We start from the raw sequence: 14535 nt of genomic DNA, 5'->3' as shown, positions 1-14535 counted from the left end.
GGACGCGATTATTCTTTCGGATTATCTCGCTGCGAGACGACACGGATCCTCGATCTAGGTTGCTCCGAGGATTTTAGTTTCGGGGAGATTCTAACGCCCCGCAGAAACTTCCCGCGCGATATTTAATTACTGCGACGCGTTGTAATTCTGGCAATTTTCTTCGTACAATTTCGCTACGAAGAAAACTGCAGCTGAATGCATTAAAACGTTTCATTTTCTACCTCGGTCCCTTTATTCTCCTTCGTTTTCGTACAACTTCGAATTTCATTTAATTCGTGCAATCTTCCGTAGCACGGGATATAATTTCTTTCCATTATATTGTAGATTTCTGTACATTCATAGGATTTACCCATTTTTAAAACACTAGATGACACCTGTAGATATTCGTGTATTTCTGAAAATGGATCATTTTAAAATATTAGGATGTTTTGAAATTTTAGGATGACAGTTCCAGATATTTGGTCAGTTACGGAAATGATACATTTCTGAATCACTAGAAGGAAGTGTCTTATGCATTACTGGGCTTACAAATTTGGATGATTCTATATCCGGAATTTTAATAATAAACTTGAATTTTACGAAGTCGGATAAGATTTTTCTTTTTGTTGAATATGATTTTTTTTGTCTTCGCAAAATGATCTCTCATTCTACTAAGAGAATTATCTACGAAAGACGAAGAGATGGTAATCAACGCAGCTCTAAAAGAAATTGTAGCGAATGTTATTAAGGTTGCAGATTAATTCGCAAAGTTCGTCCAACTCCAAGGCTTCGACCGATCGACTTGTCTATTATTGCAAATGACGCGACGCGACGGTTCTAGCTCGCTATTTTCTGTGAACGGATGTTATCCGTGTCGCGGGAGGACATCGAACCGCGGTCGAATTTAATCTCGGGCTAAATTTTACCGGAGAACCGAGCGGTGTTCTCGACCTCGGCTTAATACGGAATTAATTCGAATGTAACTTTGGATGGATCGGTATCGACGTCGATGGGAATCGAATTGAAACGCGGGATTAGCACTCGGCCAAGTCGTTGCTGGCTTTTTCCAGCGGGCTTTCGAATATCAGGTTTTCAGAAAAGTTCTCGACTTTTGTCAGTCCTCGTTAGTCTGTGGAAGCTATACGATATCCGTAGAATACTCATTGATCGAATATTTAACAAGGACAACGTTTGAAGATTTACGAACAACTGTTGTCTTCACCTTGCCGAATTTATTAAGAAAAGAATCACATTTATGTTTACCTCTTGTCTCTTGCTATTAATGAAGTCAATTTTTATTTCACATCGAAATCTACAGTCTTGTCATATTAATTAAACAATTTAATTATTACTATTCACATAAATAATACTGCTTAATCCCTCGCCAATAAAAGATCTTTCGTACCTACATTGATTAATAAGAGAAACGTAATTTATATTATCCGTCTTGGTTTATATCGGTACGAAAAGTTTCCTAACGAATAGCTTTCATATTTAGTAGAATCTGATTAAAAAATATACATAGATCACGTGCCTGTCTTGATATTAATACTGAATCTACCGACTGATAAGAGTGACTAATAGTTATATTAGTGCTAATAGTTACTAATAGTTATAACAATTAATTAATCCATTATGTATTCGCTGTTACTGTTTACGACCTCCTCCGACCTCTCGACCAATTTGTTGATATGTGGAGAAAATGAAAATGAAATTAAAAATAAATAAAGGAATAAGGTAATTTCCGTACTAGCAAACGTCAAGGAATATTTTTTCGCCAAAACCTTGGCATCTGCAAGCGTACGGCCCGAATTGTTATTTCGCTCGCCGAACATGTACCGCTACAGCATCAAAAATAATAAAAAATTAAATGACCAAAGAAAAAGATTAGCACAGTTTTGTAGAGCAGAGACAGCTCTATCGAATAAATATGACGCACTTTGTCAAACAGCAACAAATCGTTGTAAAATAAGAGAAAATAAAAAAACGCTACAAACTTATTCCCCAACCCAATAATATTATTTTCCAGACGTGTTATGCTGTTGTCAAAAACTGACGAGGAAAACAAAATGATTAACAACATATGGGGGATCACGGTTGACAGTTACTGCCATTTTCCGGTCATAAACGTCTTCCGGTGTCAATCCGTCAGGACGGATTTCCTTCCTGATCTTTTTCAGCATTGCCAGATTGTTGACCGTAACGAAACGTGCGACGGACGGAACGATACTTTGTCGAGGGGGAATATAGTCCTTGTCTCGGAAAATTCACGGACGATATGCTCGGCAGTGCTGGCCTGGCCAGCTGGTGCAAATGACGCCCGGCAAAAAACCCGGAGCGAACATTGGTTCGCGAAAAGACTTCGACTCTGTAAACCTCCTCTTTCCAGCCCTATCCTTCCCTTTCCCAGCAGTGAACCTACTTTATGAACTTCGCCTTTCGAAGATCGACGTACCCATATGGAGCACCGCGTGCAAAATATTATAATGGTGGTGACCCATTTTGCGCTTTCGCAGTCGATTGTGCGTCCCAACTTTCTATCAGAGTTCGAATATTCGTCTCAAGCCTTTAATTGTTCGACTTTGGACCATCAGCATGATTATTTGTGTTTAAATCTGACATTTCACAGCTTCCTTACGATTCCAAAATTATTAAGAGAAATTTGTTGTCATTAAATTTTTTTTAGTAGGAGTTGCATATTTTTCAATATATCTCGTGTCTCTTTAGTAGATAGTAGATATTTGCAGAATAAAAATTGTTTACTTCGGCTGTACGAAACTGAAACGAAGTACTTAAAAATGTATTTCTTCTTTTAACACTCGGACAGTCAGGTCTGGATATATTTTGACCTGTATCATAGAAATTGTTAATTAACTATCTACTTTCTAAATTAAATACTTAAAAATTAACACGTTTAGAAGAAGTATCACAAAAATTATATCGTCGAAAATTGCTAAACCAAACTATAAAAGATCCTAAACATACTCACCCTCATTGTTGCTAAATCGCTATTCTAGTGTAAATAGTTTTCGTAAATTGTAAACGAAAGAATTCTTCCTTTCACCTAAACCCAAAAAATATAAAGCCAGACTCATCCTCAAACTACACCAATAAGAAAACAAATTTAATATTCCACGAGCGAACTCTCAGGGTCCGTTCTGTCTCTGATCTGAAAAGATCCAGGTAGACTGTTCTTCACTTTGTTTGTCCTGTAATTTGTCCAAAGCGCACGAGATCGGGAAGTCAGTCGCGTACGTCTGTTTCTCTTCTTAACACCATTAAAATTTCAGGACAGTAACAAGGGGAGTCTCTTTCGGGGATCGATAAACGAGTTAAGGACAACTCGTTAGTCCCCCCGGTGAATTTTTAATTTATTTAGAAATTTCACGCCGTCTTTCTTCAGCGAGTCAAGAAACTCCAAGACCGATTATGTGGGATAAATCGCGTTACCCTTGATCCCGGTAATTAACACAGTTCCGGCCGTAATTCACTCGTGCGCCCCTATCGTGCTGCAGAGTCACTTCGGAAAATTCTTTATCGCTTTCGTTCTTGGTAGACACCGGGGTCCCTGAGGGGGTGTTGTCGATTACGAGGAAAGTGGGGCTCGCCGCCCCCGATGGAATAAATAAGAAGAGTGGCAACCTATTTAAAAGCACTTCGTCATATTTTCGTGTTTCGCCGCCGGGGCGATGATGAATGATCTGGCGAGAACGATAAATTGGCTCGTCAGCCCCGAATTTTCCGCGCTGCGAACGCGCTTTGCAGTATTTTTTTTATGGTGGATTTTTACCCCGACAATCCTAATTGAGTATTAAAAATCCGCTACACGAGTTTCCTTTCAATCGCGATCTGCTCTTGCGATATTTTGCGATTCCACGTCGCTGAAATGGAGTGTAATTCTTTTTTAAGGGACCCGTTATCGTTACAATTTATTTTGGCAAATAATCTGCGCATTTTTATGAATTTGTCACCAAACTGAGTAACTGCAATATGAGATAAAAGCGTTTATGCTTTTCTTTAATTTTTATACATATTCGAAGGGATTAGGCAAGGAAAGAAATTATTGTTTAGTTTTAGTAGTTTGAAATTAATGTATGTCATGGATCTACAGCTTGACTATATTATTTTATAAAAATTATTAGAAGGTGAAATGACGTTTTATTCATCTCATGTTTCATGCAGTTAGTCAAATGATGATACTCTAACAAGTATCGTTACACGCGCTAAGCCGAGCTTCGCCCGGAAATTATTTGTACTAACTGACTCAGCATTTTGTACTATCTCTCAAAAATATTTTTACATGAATTCGAAAACATTGTTATAATCTGAATAAACGCAAAATTTGAATGAGAAATCATTTTGGCGTTGATTGCATAACGTCTACGATTCGTGACAATTATTACATCTATTACTATGTTTAAAGGCATTGTATTATATTTATATGAACACCATAGACCGGTTAAGGAAGGATAATCACTAGATTGTGGATTTTAAAGAGCAAAATTAGAAAAACATGTAAAGAATTTGAAAATAGTGTCGCATTGTCTTCAGTAACATAATTAATGAAATATGTAGCTTTTGTTTATTGCAAACGATACAGACAATTTCATTTTGCATAAAAATTCGCAGTCTAATAATATGTTTCCTTGATCACATTGTGTTTCATTCAAAGGGTGAAACGCGATGTGATTGTCGAGCAAGTCAGTGAAAAATTCCGGATGGTGGTTAACAGATATTTTTGTTTGATTGCAGAATCGCTTCCGGACGCTTTGCAGAACAAGTGCAGCAAGTGCAGCGAGAAGCAGAAGAGTGGCAGCGAGAAGGTGATCCGGTATCTGATACACGAGGTACGTTCACCGTCAGAGCCGACCGAGTTCCGCGGGTTTCACCGTCACTTTTCCGCGGCTAATTAGACGCGAGTTCGCAGCCAGGGACACGTCACGGCCCGCTTTGAATGCCGCGGAACAGGTTTGACTTTCATGGGACAGGTCCGTCGCGTCTGTTTGACCCTCGGACTCGGCGAACTTTCCGCCACAGGCCAAATCATTCCACGGGGAATCTGGGGCCTTTGCCGCTAATTCACCCTAGAGCAACCCGTTACAACCCTTCCTCGTCGAGTTCTTCCACGAGTTCGCCTGATAATCGTTAACCTATGCCCCCCCGCACAACTGGTTAACCCTCTCCTCGTCGAAACCCTGCCGCCTAACTTCGTCAATTCTCGTTTGCCACCCTTCTACAACCCCCTCGATGCTTCTTTATCGAGCGATTGTTGCCTTCTATCGGCCCCATACTCCCTAATTCGATCCTGAGCGAAACTTCTTTGAGCGACAGGGATCATCAGCAATTCGGGCGATTGGAGAGCGTTGTGAAATCGTTAATTGGTCGGTCGTTATACATTTTTAAAAGCGCTGATACGTTTTTAATAATCAAATGTGTTTTTTAGACCTCAACGTGCTATTTTTAAAAAATTGTTACAGTTTCGTTAATTTTCGTGCACTGGTCGTTAGTGAGTTTGTGCTTTTATCGTAGAATCTCGTTTTTCTGATATTAAACAAGTTTTATTGTCGTTATACATGGTTTGGTAAACCAGTCAGCGCAACTACATTTTCCTTTAGAAGCGTTACTCAGATTGCAGCACGTAAATTGACCAAAAAATGGCTAAATAAAATTATTTAGAGGGAATTGTTTTTCTTAAAATAACATTGACATTTTTCTTTCGCTTCTCTTCTGGTTACGTTCATTTTCATGTCATCTTATAATGAAAATTACGCTTTATGCGTTATTAAAAGCATTGTTATTTTTTTACAGATAGTTAGCAAAATAGTTATCTAAATTTCAAGTTTAATAGACTTACACTGATTGGTTTCTGAGCCATGCATGTATAAATAAATCGATCTAAGCCAATCTAAATAGAACACTGTACAATTTGGTACAACTTTAATCGAATAATATAAATATTTTTTAAATCAGCCATGAGGGACAGAATGAAAAATGTTTTCAAATTGTTCTCGGACAACGTCTTCACTGTTTCATGTTGCAACTATTAACTTTTGTTATAAATGGAGAAAATCTGTAGTCTCAATTTTGATCTTATTCCATTCATAAAGCAATCTTGATACATTTAAATGGATGAATACGTTGATAATGTATTAGAACGCAGTTGTTCTGTCAGTGTTTCTATTTGGATAGGGGATGCTCTGATCGACACTTATCATTCACGACAGACTGCTGCCCAACGAAACGTGGATCAGATCGACGTAATTCACGGTAGGCTTGCTGCGCGAAAAAATTGATCGATATGTTAGCAGACTGTCAATCTGAAAAAAAAACACGAACGATTTAAACTACTGCGAACCAATCCCTTGGCCCGGCAACTTTTAATTGCACCTACGCGCGACGATTTCATCTTGTTGACAATCTTGTTTTTCCGCTTTGTCGACTGGACCGTAATTAATCCTATTATAAAAGGAGACAGACAGGGAGAGAGAGAGAGAGAGAGAGAGAGAGAGAGAGAGAGAGAGAGAGGGAGAGAGAGAGCAGTTCTTACTCCATAATTTCATAACTATACACCGCTACTTAATTTTCCGCGATACTAAACATCTTCCTTTATTTTTTGCTCGTTTGCAAACGTTTCACTCTCTTTTCTCTTCTTTTTTGTTGCTTTTGCAACACTATAACCACACCCTCGATCACGTGAATCACGTCGATACTAGACTGAAAATAAAACGAAACCGTTTGCACAGTGGAAAGGTCAAACAAATTGGCTTGTGTTTTCTCTGCCGAATACATTATGCAGGCGCATTTGCAGAATTAATTGATTCTTGATGCGTTTGCTGCTAGATAAATTATAAAGGTGCACGAGTCGATGTTATAATTGATTCATGTTGCAGCTTGTGTTAGGCAAATTATCAAGATTCGTTTACTGAGTCTGTAATCGATTTTCGTTCATGTTAGATTTTCTACGGAATAACCACTTAAACCGGATATCCAGATCGTTTAATTGTTAACCCGTTGAGCGCCACGCTGATTTTTATGGGGGTCCCCGTCAGGCCACGCGCGCCGCGTAAAAGCGCTGATACTGTAGGGCCAGTGTTTCTTCTCGCAGTAGAAGATAGTTTTGTGTTTTGACAAAATTAAGTAAATTTTAAATAAATTTTCTATCATTCCATAAAGCAGTATAAATTTTAAAGTTCTCATGTCACACGCTGTCAGCCAGCGCGGTTGACACGGTCTAAACCGAAAGTCTAGTGTCAGCCATCGATGGCTGACATGGCCTAAACCGAAAGTCTAGTGTCAGCCATATATGCTCAGCCATAAAGCTAACGAAGCTTTTACGCTGATCATTTTCTCCGGGTGGACATTCAACGATTACAAATCAAGGTCCGCGATATTAACAAAGCTTTAACTCGAATCATTTTCCCTGGAAGTTCATTTAATGATTGCAAAATACAATGTCAAGGAGCGGAAAGTTAACGGAGAGCAAACTCACCACAGCACACTAATTTGATTTAACAACTCTTTGCGACGGTATAATCGGGGAACGAGAGAAGTCCAGACAATTTTAGTGTTAATTAAAGTGCGTGAAGTTCGAGGGTAGAAAGTCGACGAGAAATGTCGCTTTATTCGAGTAACGTGTTATTAAAGACGAGACCATAGCCCCGTAGTTGTTCCATAAGGTCGGTCCATGCACTCAGAGAGCGTTAATATGCTAGCTTCGCGTTAGAATAATGGAGGTAGAATGAACGAGGAATGGAGTTTATCGAAGAGAAAAGACGATGCCGAAAGCCCGAGACGCGCGACCGTTGAATCTCGAACGTTGCTGAAACGATTTTCTACTTTCTCCTACAGAAACCACAAGTGTGGGAGAGACTGTCGAAGAAGTACGACCCGACCGGAGTCCACACGGAGAACTTCAAGGAAGACGCCAAGCAGCGCGGCATCATCTTGTAAATAGCGCGCGATGTTCAACGCTCCAATCGAACGCTGACAAAGAAAAAAGAAACAACAAGATATTTTGCTCACCTAATTCCTTTGATTTGTACCCAAGCTCAGATTTTTGGAAAATAAACATCGTATAGAAACAAACAGTAAAGACCATACAGTTGTGTAGTCTTTATTTTGGAATTATTTGTAGCGACTAAACAGTTATGTAGAACGGGTGAAGGTTTATTTCGATGCAACTCAGAAATGTATGTTTAAGCATGTTTAAGAAAATCAGAATTGAGGACGATTCGAATTTAGGATAAATCTCGATTATTTGAAAATCGGTTTAGGAAATATGGACGCAACTAAGACTAATTTTCTATGCTGTTCTCGGCGTAACATTTTCGATCAAATTGGAATTGACAATTATTTCATCGAATGCAATTAGAAAATTAGACATTTTTTCAATCCAATTTATTTTCGATAAAGTACTACTAAGATATATCGAATGGCTAAGAGAACCAGTTTTCTTTGTTATCCTTTGTAAGAGGATGTACAATCAAGATCCTAAGCGAGCTTCTTGGAAGAATTGATTGGACCTGTGTTGAAAATGAAAAATTGTATTGCGTGTACAGGGCGAACCTTGCACGAGTTTTAGTGAATTGTTTACTGAAAAGATGCTTCGAACAGATGTTACATACAGTACACTATAATTGATCTTACCCTTCCTTAAGTCCTTAATTAAGACGTCAAAGGTACCTTCAGCTTGTTAAGTAAAATATCCGATGCAGAACAATTTGCAAGAGAGGGTATTTTAAATAATAGCATTAAGAAACAATAATAATAGCATGGCCACAGAACGGTATTAAATTGCAAAAGGATTGAACTAATTCTGTTAGACGTTGCACTAATATCGAAGCAATGACGTTGGAATATCGAAGTAATCTTGTATGCGATACAAACGTAGCAAAGGGTTAGTTGGACGTGTACTTGACACCGCTAATTGTAAAAGGCAGCGTCCGGAGCGCTTTTCGACGAGGTCTCACAGTCGATCGGTCGAGGAGTAATCGGTTTTCCATGAGCAGGAGAATCGTCGTTTAATTCTCTCGGTGAACTCCCGACAGTATAGCATTCTCGTCGAAGGAGGGCAGGACAGAAAGGACACGAGAGGTAAGGACGAAAGCGTGATTGAATTCGAGTTCTCTCCCCACTCGATTCAAGTTCCTCCGGTTTATTTGCGTTCGCCGTTTCCGCGAGGCGAGCGGACAACGATCGAAGAGTGGCAGGAAAATCGGCTCGGAGAACGCGATCCACGAGACGTTCAACGAACCCTTCGTCCTTGTCCTCGTCCTTGTTCTCGATGCTTCACCCTTTCTTTGTCCGACGCGGCGCATTTAAATCGACTGTTTAAGGCGGCACTACACTAATTTCGTAATTCATTTCCATAGTTAACCAGTCGTCGGTGAACTTCCTGCGAGTTTCGTCACGGTAATAGCACACCCTAGGCAATTCTCCAGGGTCCATATGCCGTCTTCAATGCGCAAAAGAATTTCTCGTAAAAGCAAGGAGAAGTCACTCCGTTTGGTCTTTGTCGTTCTAGAGTAGACTTAAGATGCAGCAGCTACTCTAATATATGCATTTGATATTTCATTTCTCATTCCAGTAATGGTACCATAATTGCACTGCAAATTTCGATGAAAAATGAAGATTGTTCAATAATTTTAGTAAGTTGTGTAAGCAACTTGGTTAAATGAATAATGTTAACCTTTATTATACAACGATATACACAAAACGTCTGTCCCCACGTGGTGTCACCGAAGAAGTGTCGCCGCCACGTTCCGTTGTCCCTCGCCCGATCGATGATCCCAATCATTCATTTGTTTCACGCACACAACCATGCATTCATGGTATCTTATTACTCCTTGTATCATGTTTTTATGATTTTGTTTTCAATCTAGCCATTTTGTCCAAAATATATAATACCCGCGGTCTAATAACAATCATAGCTGTGCATTTTATGAACTTTAATTTCACGTCGTCGTTAGTTACCTTTAATTTTACCCTAATTACAGTTATGTGCCCTTTTAACTTGATAGACTTTTATTCCCGTCTGGGCTTTAAATTACCGTTCCCAGCTGTATGATCTTCACTTTGAATTTGAGTTTCAGATGAACAAAAAGAAGAAATGTTCTTTATAGAGAACATTATTTTATAGATCATATATAAATGCATTGATGATACTGAAACAAAAGGAAAGTACACTCACAAAGAAAAAGATAGCACACGCGTGCTATCTTTAAGTTCTCGCGTTATAATTATGGTACAGGAAATGTGGCAATGATACAGAAAGGCTAACTTCTACTAATATGTAAACACTATCTATATTGGAATTTCCACGAGATATTCTCTTAGGAAGAATGGAAACACGCGAATAGACAGAGACAAAATGATAGCATACTCAAGGTTTATTTTGATTTTCTTCAATATGTCGCAAGGTTTAAGGAAGTTAAAGTGGTCAGTCGGTGTTCCGTGTTTCTCGATGTTGGTATCTGCCGCATTTCGTGATGGGCTGTGGTAAAAGATTATCTGACATTGACATAAACGCAATTTTTAGTTTAAGAAAACGGAAAGTAACGATTACAGAAATTGCGAAAGAAATTGGTCGAAGCAGGAAAGCTGTATATAACGTATTAACTAATATGTATATAACGTATTAACATATTAACGTATTAACTAATTCTTGTGCTACTGCAAGAGAAATTGCTTGCACAGCTGATGTACAAACTAATATTGAAAATGTTCGACGTGTGCTGCAAATGAGTAATATTATGAACCGATCAAGAATAAAAGCCAAGCCACGATTAACCAAGAAGCATAAGGAAGCACGCATTGAATTTGCGAAGAAACATATACAGTGGAGGAAGACCTGGAGGAATAATCTTTACAGATGAAAAACGGTTTTGTCTGGATGGTCCAGGTAATAGTGCATACTATCATTATGACATTCGAAAAGGACAATTAACAAAAATTAGACGACAAATGAAAGGAGGTAGAATAATAATTTGGGGCGACGTAGGTTACAAGGAAAAAACGGATATTAATTTTATACAAGGAAAAATGAATAGGGCAAGTTATTTAAGATTACTAAAAATACAAATTGGTAAGTATGCACAATGCATTGCGGGTCCAAAATTTGTGTTCCAGCAAGATAATACTGCCGTACACACGGCAAAAATTATTCATGAATATTTTTCAAAAGAGATAATTCCTGTTTTGGAATGGCCGGCGTGCTCCCCGAACTTAAATATTATTGAGAATTGTGAGGGATTATTATCAAGAGCTGTCTATGCAGAAGGTAGACCATTTGAAAATTTAAATGACTTAAAAGTCAGTAATAAAGAGGAATGGAGAAATTGTATCACAATCTTCAATTAATGTACTGTATAGATCCTTACTAAAAAGAATGATAGAAGTAATTGAGAATCACGGAGGTTCCACACATTATTAAACACAGGTACAGTTATATCATTTTCATGTTTGTCTATTTTAAATTTATATAATATGGAATATTTTTCAGATGTGCCATCATTTTGTCTGTATTCATTTGTGTATTTTTATTTTTACGATGAGAATTCGCTGAAGAAACGTCAATAAAAGTTATGTTTATATATTAGTAGAAGGTAGTCTCTCTGCATCATTGACATATTTCCTGTACCATAATTATAACGCAAGAAATTAAAGATAGCACGCGTGTGCTATCTGTTTCTTTGGGAGTGTATTTTAAATTTTTGGTTACAACCTCAAATGTTATATATTCTAAGGTGTTATGTAAAATTGGCGACCATTTTTCTCGGTGAATTAAATAAGTAAGTTAACTAACGCATATACAATGTACAAAGTATTTGTTTCCCCTCTTAAATACGCGAAAGCTTCAATTTTTCTGTGAGCAGTTGGTATCGTGCCCAACGTGTCCACTGCAAGGGGTTGAAACGCGTGGGTGGTAGCAAACAGAGGACTATAGATATAGCGCGCCGTGGGGTATAGCCAGTGGTACCGACCATAAATAAATTAAGCGATCTCGCGAGAAAGCTTATGGAAACAATTCTTGCGGATCGAGGCCGCGCGCAATAATGTTTATGGACGACGTATCGTCGTGCGACCGTGATTCACGGATCCGGCCAGCTCTGCAATTTAGCGAACGGAAGCCTTCGTAAAACTGGCTACGACGGCACGGAAGAATTACTGAGACTTCCGGTCAGCCTGCGAGAAAACAGGACCTTTCTTCTGGACCAATGAAAATAGATGCCATCCTCCCTTTTGAATTATACAACTCGTTGTTTACGGAATTATGATTTTGTTCTGCAATTGTGTTAAATCATTCACGTCATAATTATATTGCGAAACCTTATGTAAAATAAAACAGACAACTAAAAAGCAGTTTTATTTCCTTAACCCTTTCGGTACGAGCACTCTGTCCGCCATGACACTCTCGCTGTATGAGGCCCCGCGCCGAAAATTGCCGCCGCACGTGACGAGTCCTCCTTTATAAGAAAATATTTCCTAAGCGTTAAAGAAAAACTGTGCTTAATAAAATTTTTGAACAAAAGTGTTGCTTGTAACTTAAGAGATATTCAGAGGTACTTATATAAAATATTAAGATTTATTTATATAAAATTCTGTTATTTATACCGGTCATCGCACGTGCGCCGGATATATCCGGCGCTCGTACCGAAAGAGTTAATCATTTTAATAAGTACAAATTAATGCATCAACTTTTTTAGTTCGTTTGAATCTTTCTACTGTTTTAAATTATACCCAGTATATTACTGTTTTAAATTAACTAATTAAAATGATTAAAGAGAAAGGATATTCGTATTTGATCTCTGCATTACAGCTGATTATTTAATTTTTATTTTATAAAAAATACAACTGTCTTGCAGTTTAATTACGAGGCATACAAACTCTTATGATTTGTGTTAGTATTAACTTAGCTATGTATATGATCTGGAGTCTAATCCATCCATGCACTATACTTTGAATAAAGAGAATATATACGCTAGTACTACCAAACTGGTAAAAATGATTACAATTATTGAAATTGTAAAGATTCTATTCTGAGAAAATGATTGAGTATAGTTATCGCCTTGTTATTTATATAAGGCAATCGAAATTAATCACTTATAGGATTTGGTATTTCTAGTGTTTGTATAATTATAAACTTTAATGAACCAAGAACTGCAAACTATCTCTTCGTCATTTTCGATTTTTTGAATTGTTGTCGCATCATTTAAAATTTTCAGATATTGTACACGTTTATCACTGAGAATATTTGATTTACTCGTAAAGATAGTTTGTTCGGCAGGAAATCGAGTCAGCGGCCGAGGGTCGAGTGCTAATACCAATTATAATAATCGCGGCATGTAACGGGGGACAATAAAAGCAGGTTTCCGGGGATCCTCGCGTTGAAAGGAAAATGGTGGCCGGTCGAGCGCTGCAGGAACAATGGCGGACGCGACCGGGCGATGGAAGTTCGGCCCAACGACGAAGTAAAACTGTCATTATAAACTCTCGAATGGGCGGGAAGTTCGCTCGCGACTGCGATATTTAATAACTCCCCGGCAGTTCATCGGCGATAAGACTTCTCTCTCCCCCCACCCTTCTCTCTCCTAGCAGAGTGAGAGAGGGAGAGAGAGAGAGAGAGAGAGCCTACCTAGTCGTAACTTTCGGTCGAATTCTGCTATTAACGTGTAACGGAAGCGGGCTGTTCTCGCGCCGCGCCGGCTTGCAAGACTAATCGTGCCGGGGTGCGAGACGTCATCGTTGCAAAAGGGAAAACGGGACAGGGTTGTGAAGAGAGAGATAGAGAGGGAAAGAGGGTGAGATAGAGAGGGAAAGAGGGTGAGACAGAGAGAGAGAGAGAGAGAGAGAGAGAGGAGGAGGATAGAGAGAGACTTTGCCGAGGCACAAACCACAGGCTACATTAATTCCCAGATAAAACGCCGTTGCTGGGACCGGCTCGATGGCGGAACCCGGCCATTTGCATTGCCGGCGGATCGAGCGATAATAAACTCGTTGACGCTCTTCCTCGAATCGCGCGTAAACAAGCCGGAATTTTCACGGCGGGCTTCTAACGCCTGTTACGGCCTATAAACGCGTGCCCCTCAGCTCCACCGAAGTTATGGCGCCTCTGACGCGATTATGTCGCGACGTCTTCTTCACTCTGATCCTTCAATCATTGCGAACTATGTATGTAGCAGCCAAAAGCTAATATTCTTTCGATAATCATAAAGCCTGTTTATATTTGAAATATCGTAATGGAAGATCCAAGATGTTATCGTGCTCACCTCTATCTTTCCAAAAACCTACAAGACTGTCTGAATCGAGCAACATGACATAGAGCAGACCTGAGCACTTGTGGCTCGCTATGATATACAGTGAGCCACAAAAGTATTCGAATGCTTTAAAATAAAAAGTTTGACGCGAAAAAAATGTTGTGAGACCCATTACGAATTACAAAATATTTTTATTCCTGTAATATCATACAAGTATCACGATAATACCTGTTAAATTTCAAGCGTTCTTCGATAACGTAAACAATACTTATGAAAGATTTATTGCCAACATTAGTTAAAC

At 38.8% G+C, this 14535-nt stretch overlaps 1 protein-coding gene across 1 annotated transcript in view; it reads left to right on the top strand.

Annotated features, from left to right (window-relative positions):
* LOC144473311 (ejaculatory bulb-specific protein 3-like) overlaps positions 1 to 8598 on the top strand; it is a 29365-nt gene extending 20767 nt beyond the window's left edge. Inside the window, exons 3-4 of the mRNA XM_078187082.1 lie at positions 4732 to 4826; positions 7828 to 8598. Coding sequence (XP_078043208.1) covers positions 4732 to 4826; positions 7828 to 7929 — 197 coding nt within the window. The 3' untranslated portion in view covers positions 7930 to 8598. The remainder of the gene's footprint in view (positions 1 to 4731; positions 4827 to 7827) is intronic.
* Positions 8599 to 14535: the final 5937 nt, after the last annotated feature.

Source organism: Augochlora pura, chromosome 7 (genome assembly GCF_028453695.1).
Source record: "Augochlora pura isolate Apur16 chromosome 7, APUR_v2.2.1, whole genome shotgun sequence".
Taxonomy (NCBI): domain Eukaryota; kingdom Metazoa; phylum Arthropoda; class Insecta; order Hymenoptera; family Halictidae; genus Augochlora; species Augochlora pura.
The sequence above is the reverse complement of the archived record's forward strand: the minus strand, read 5'-3'. Positions and strand labels throughout refer to the sequence as shown.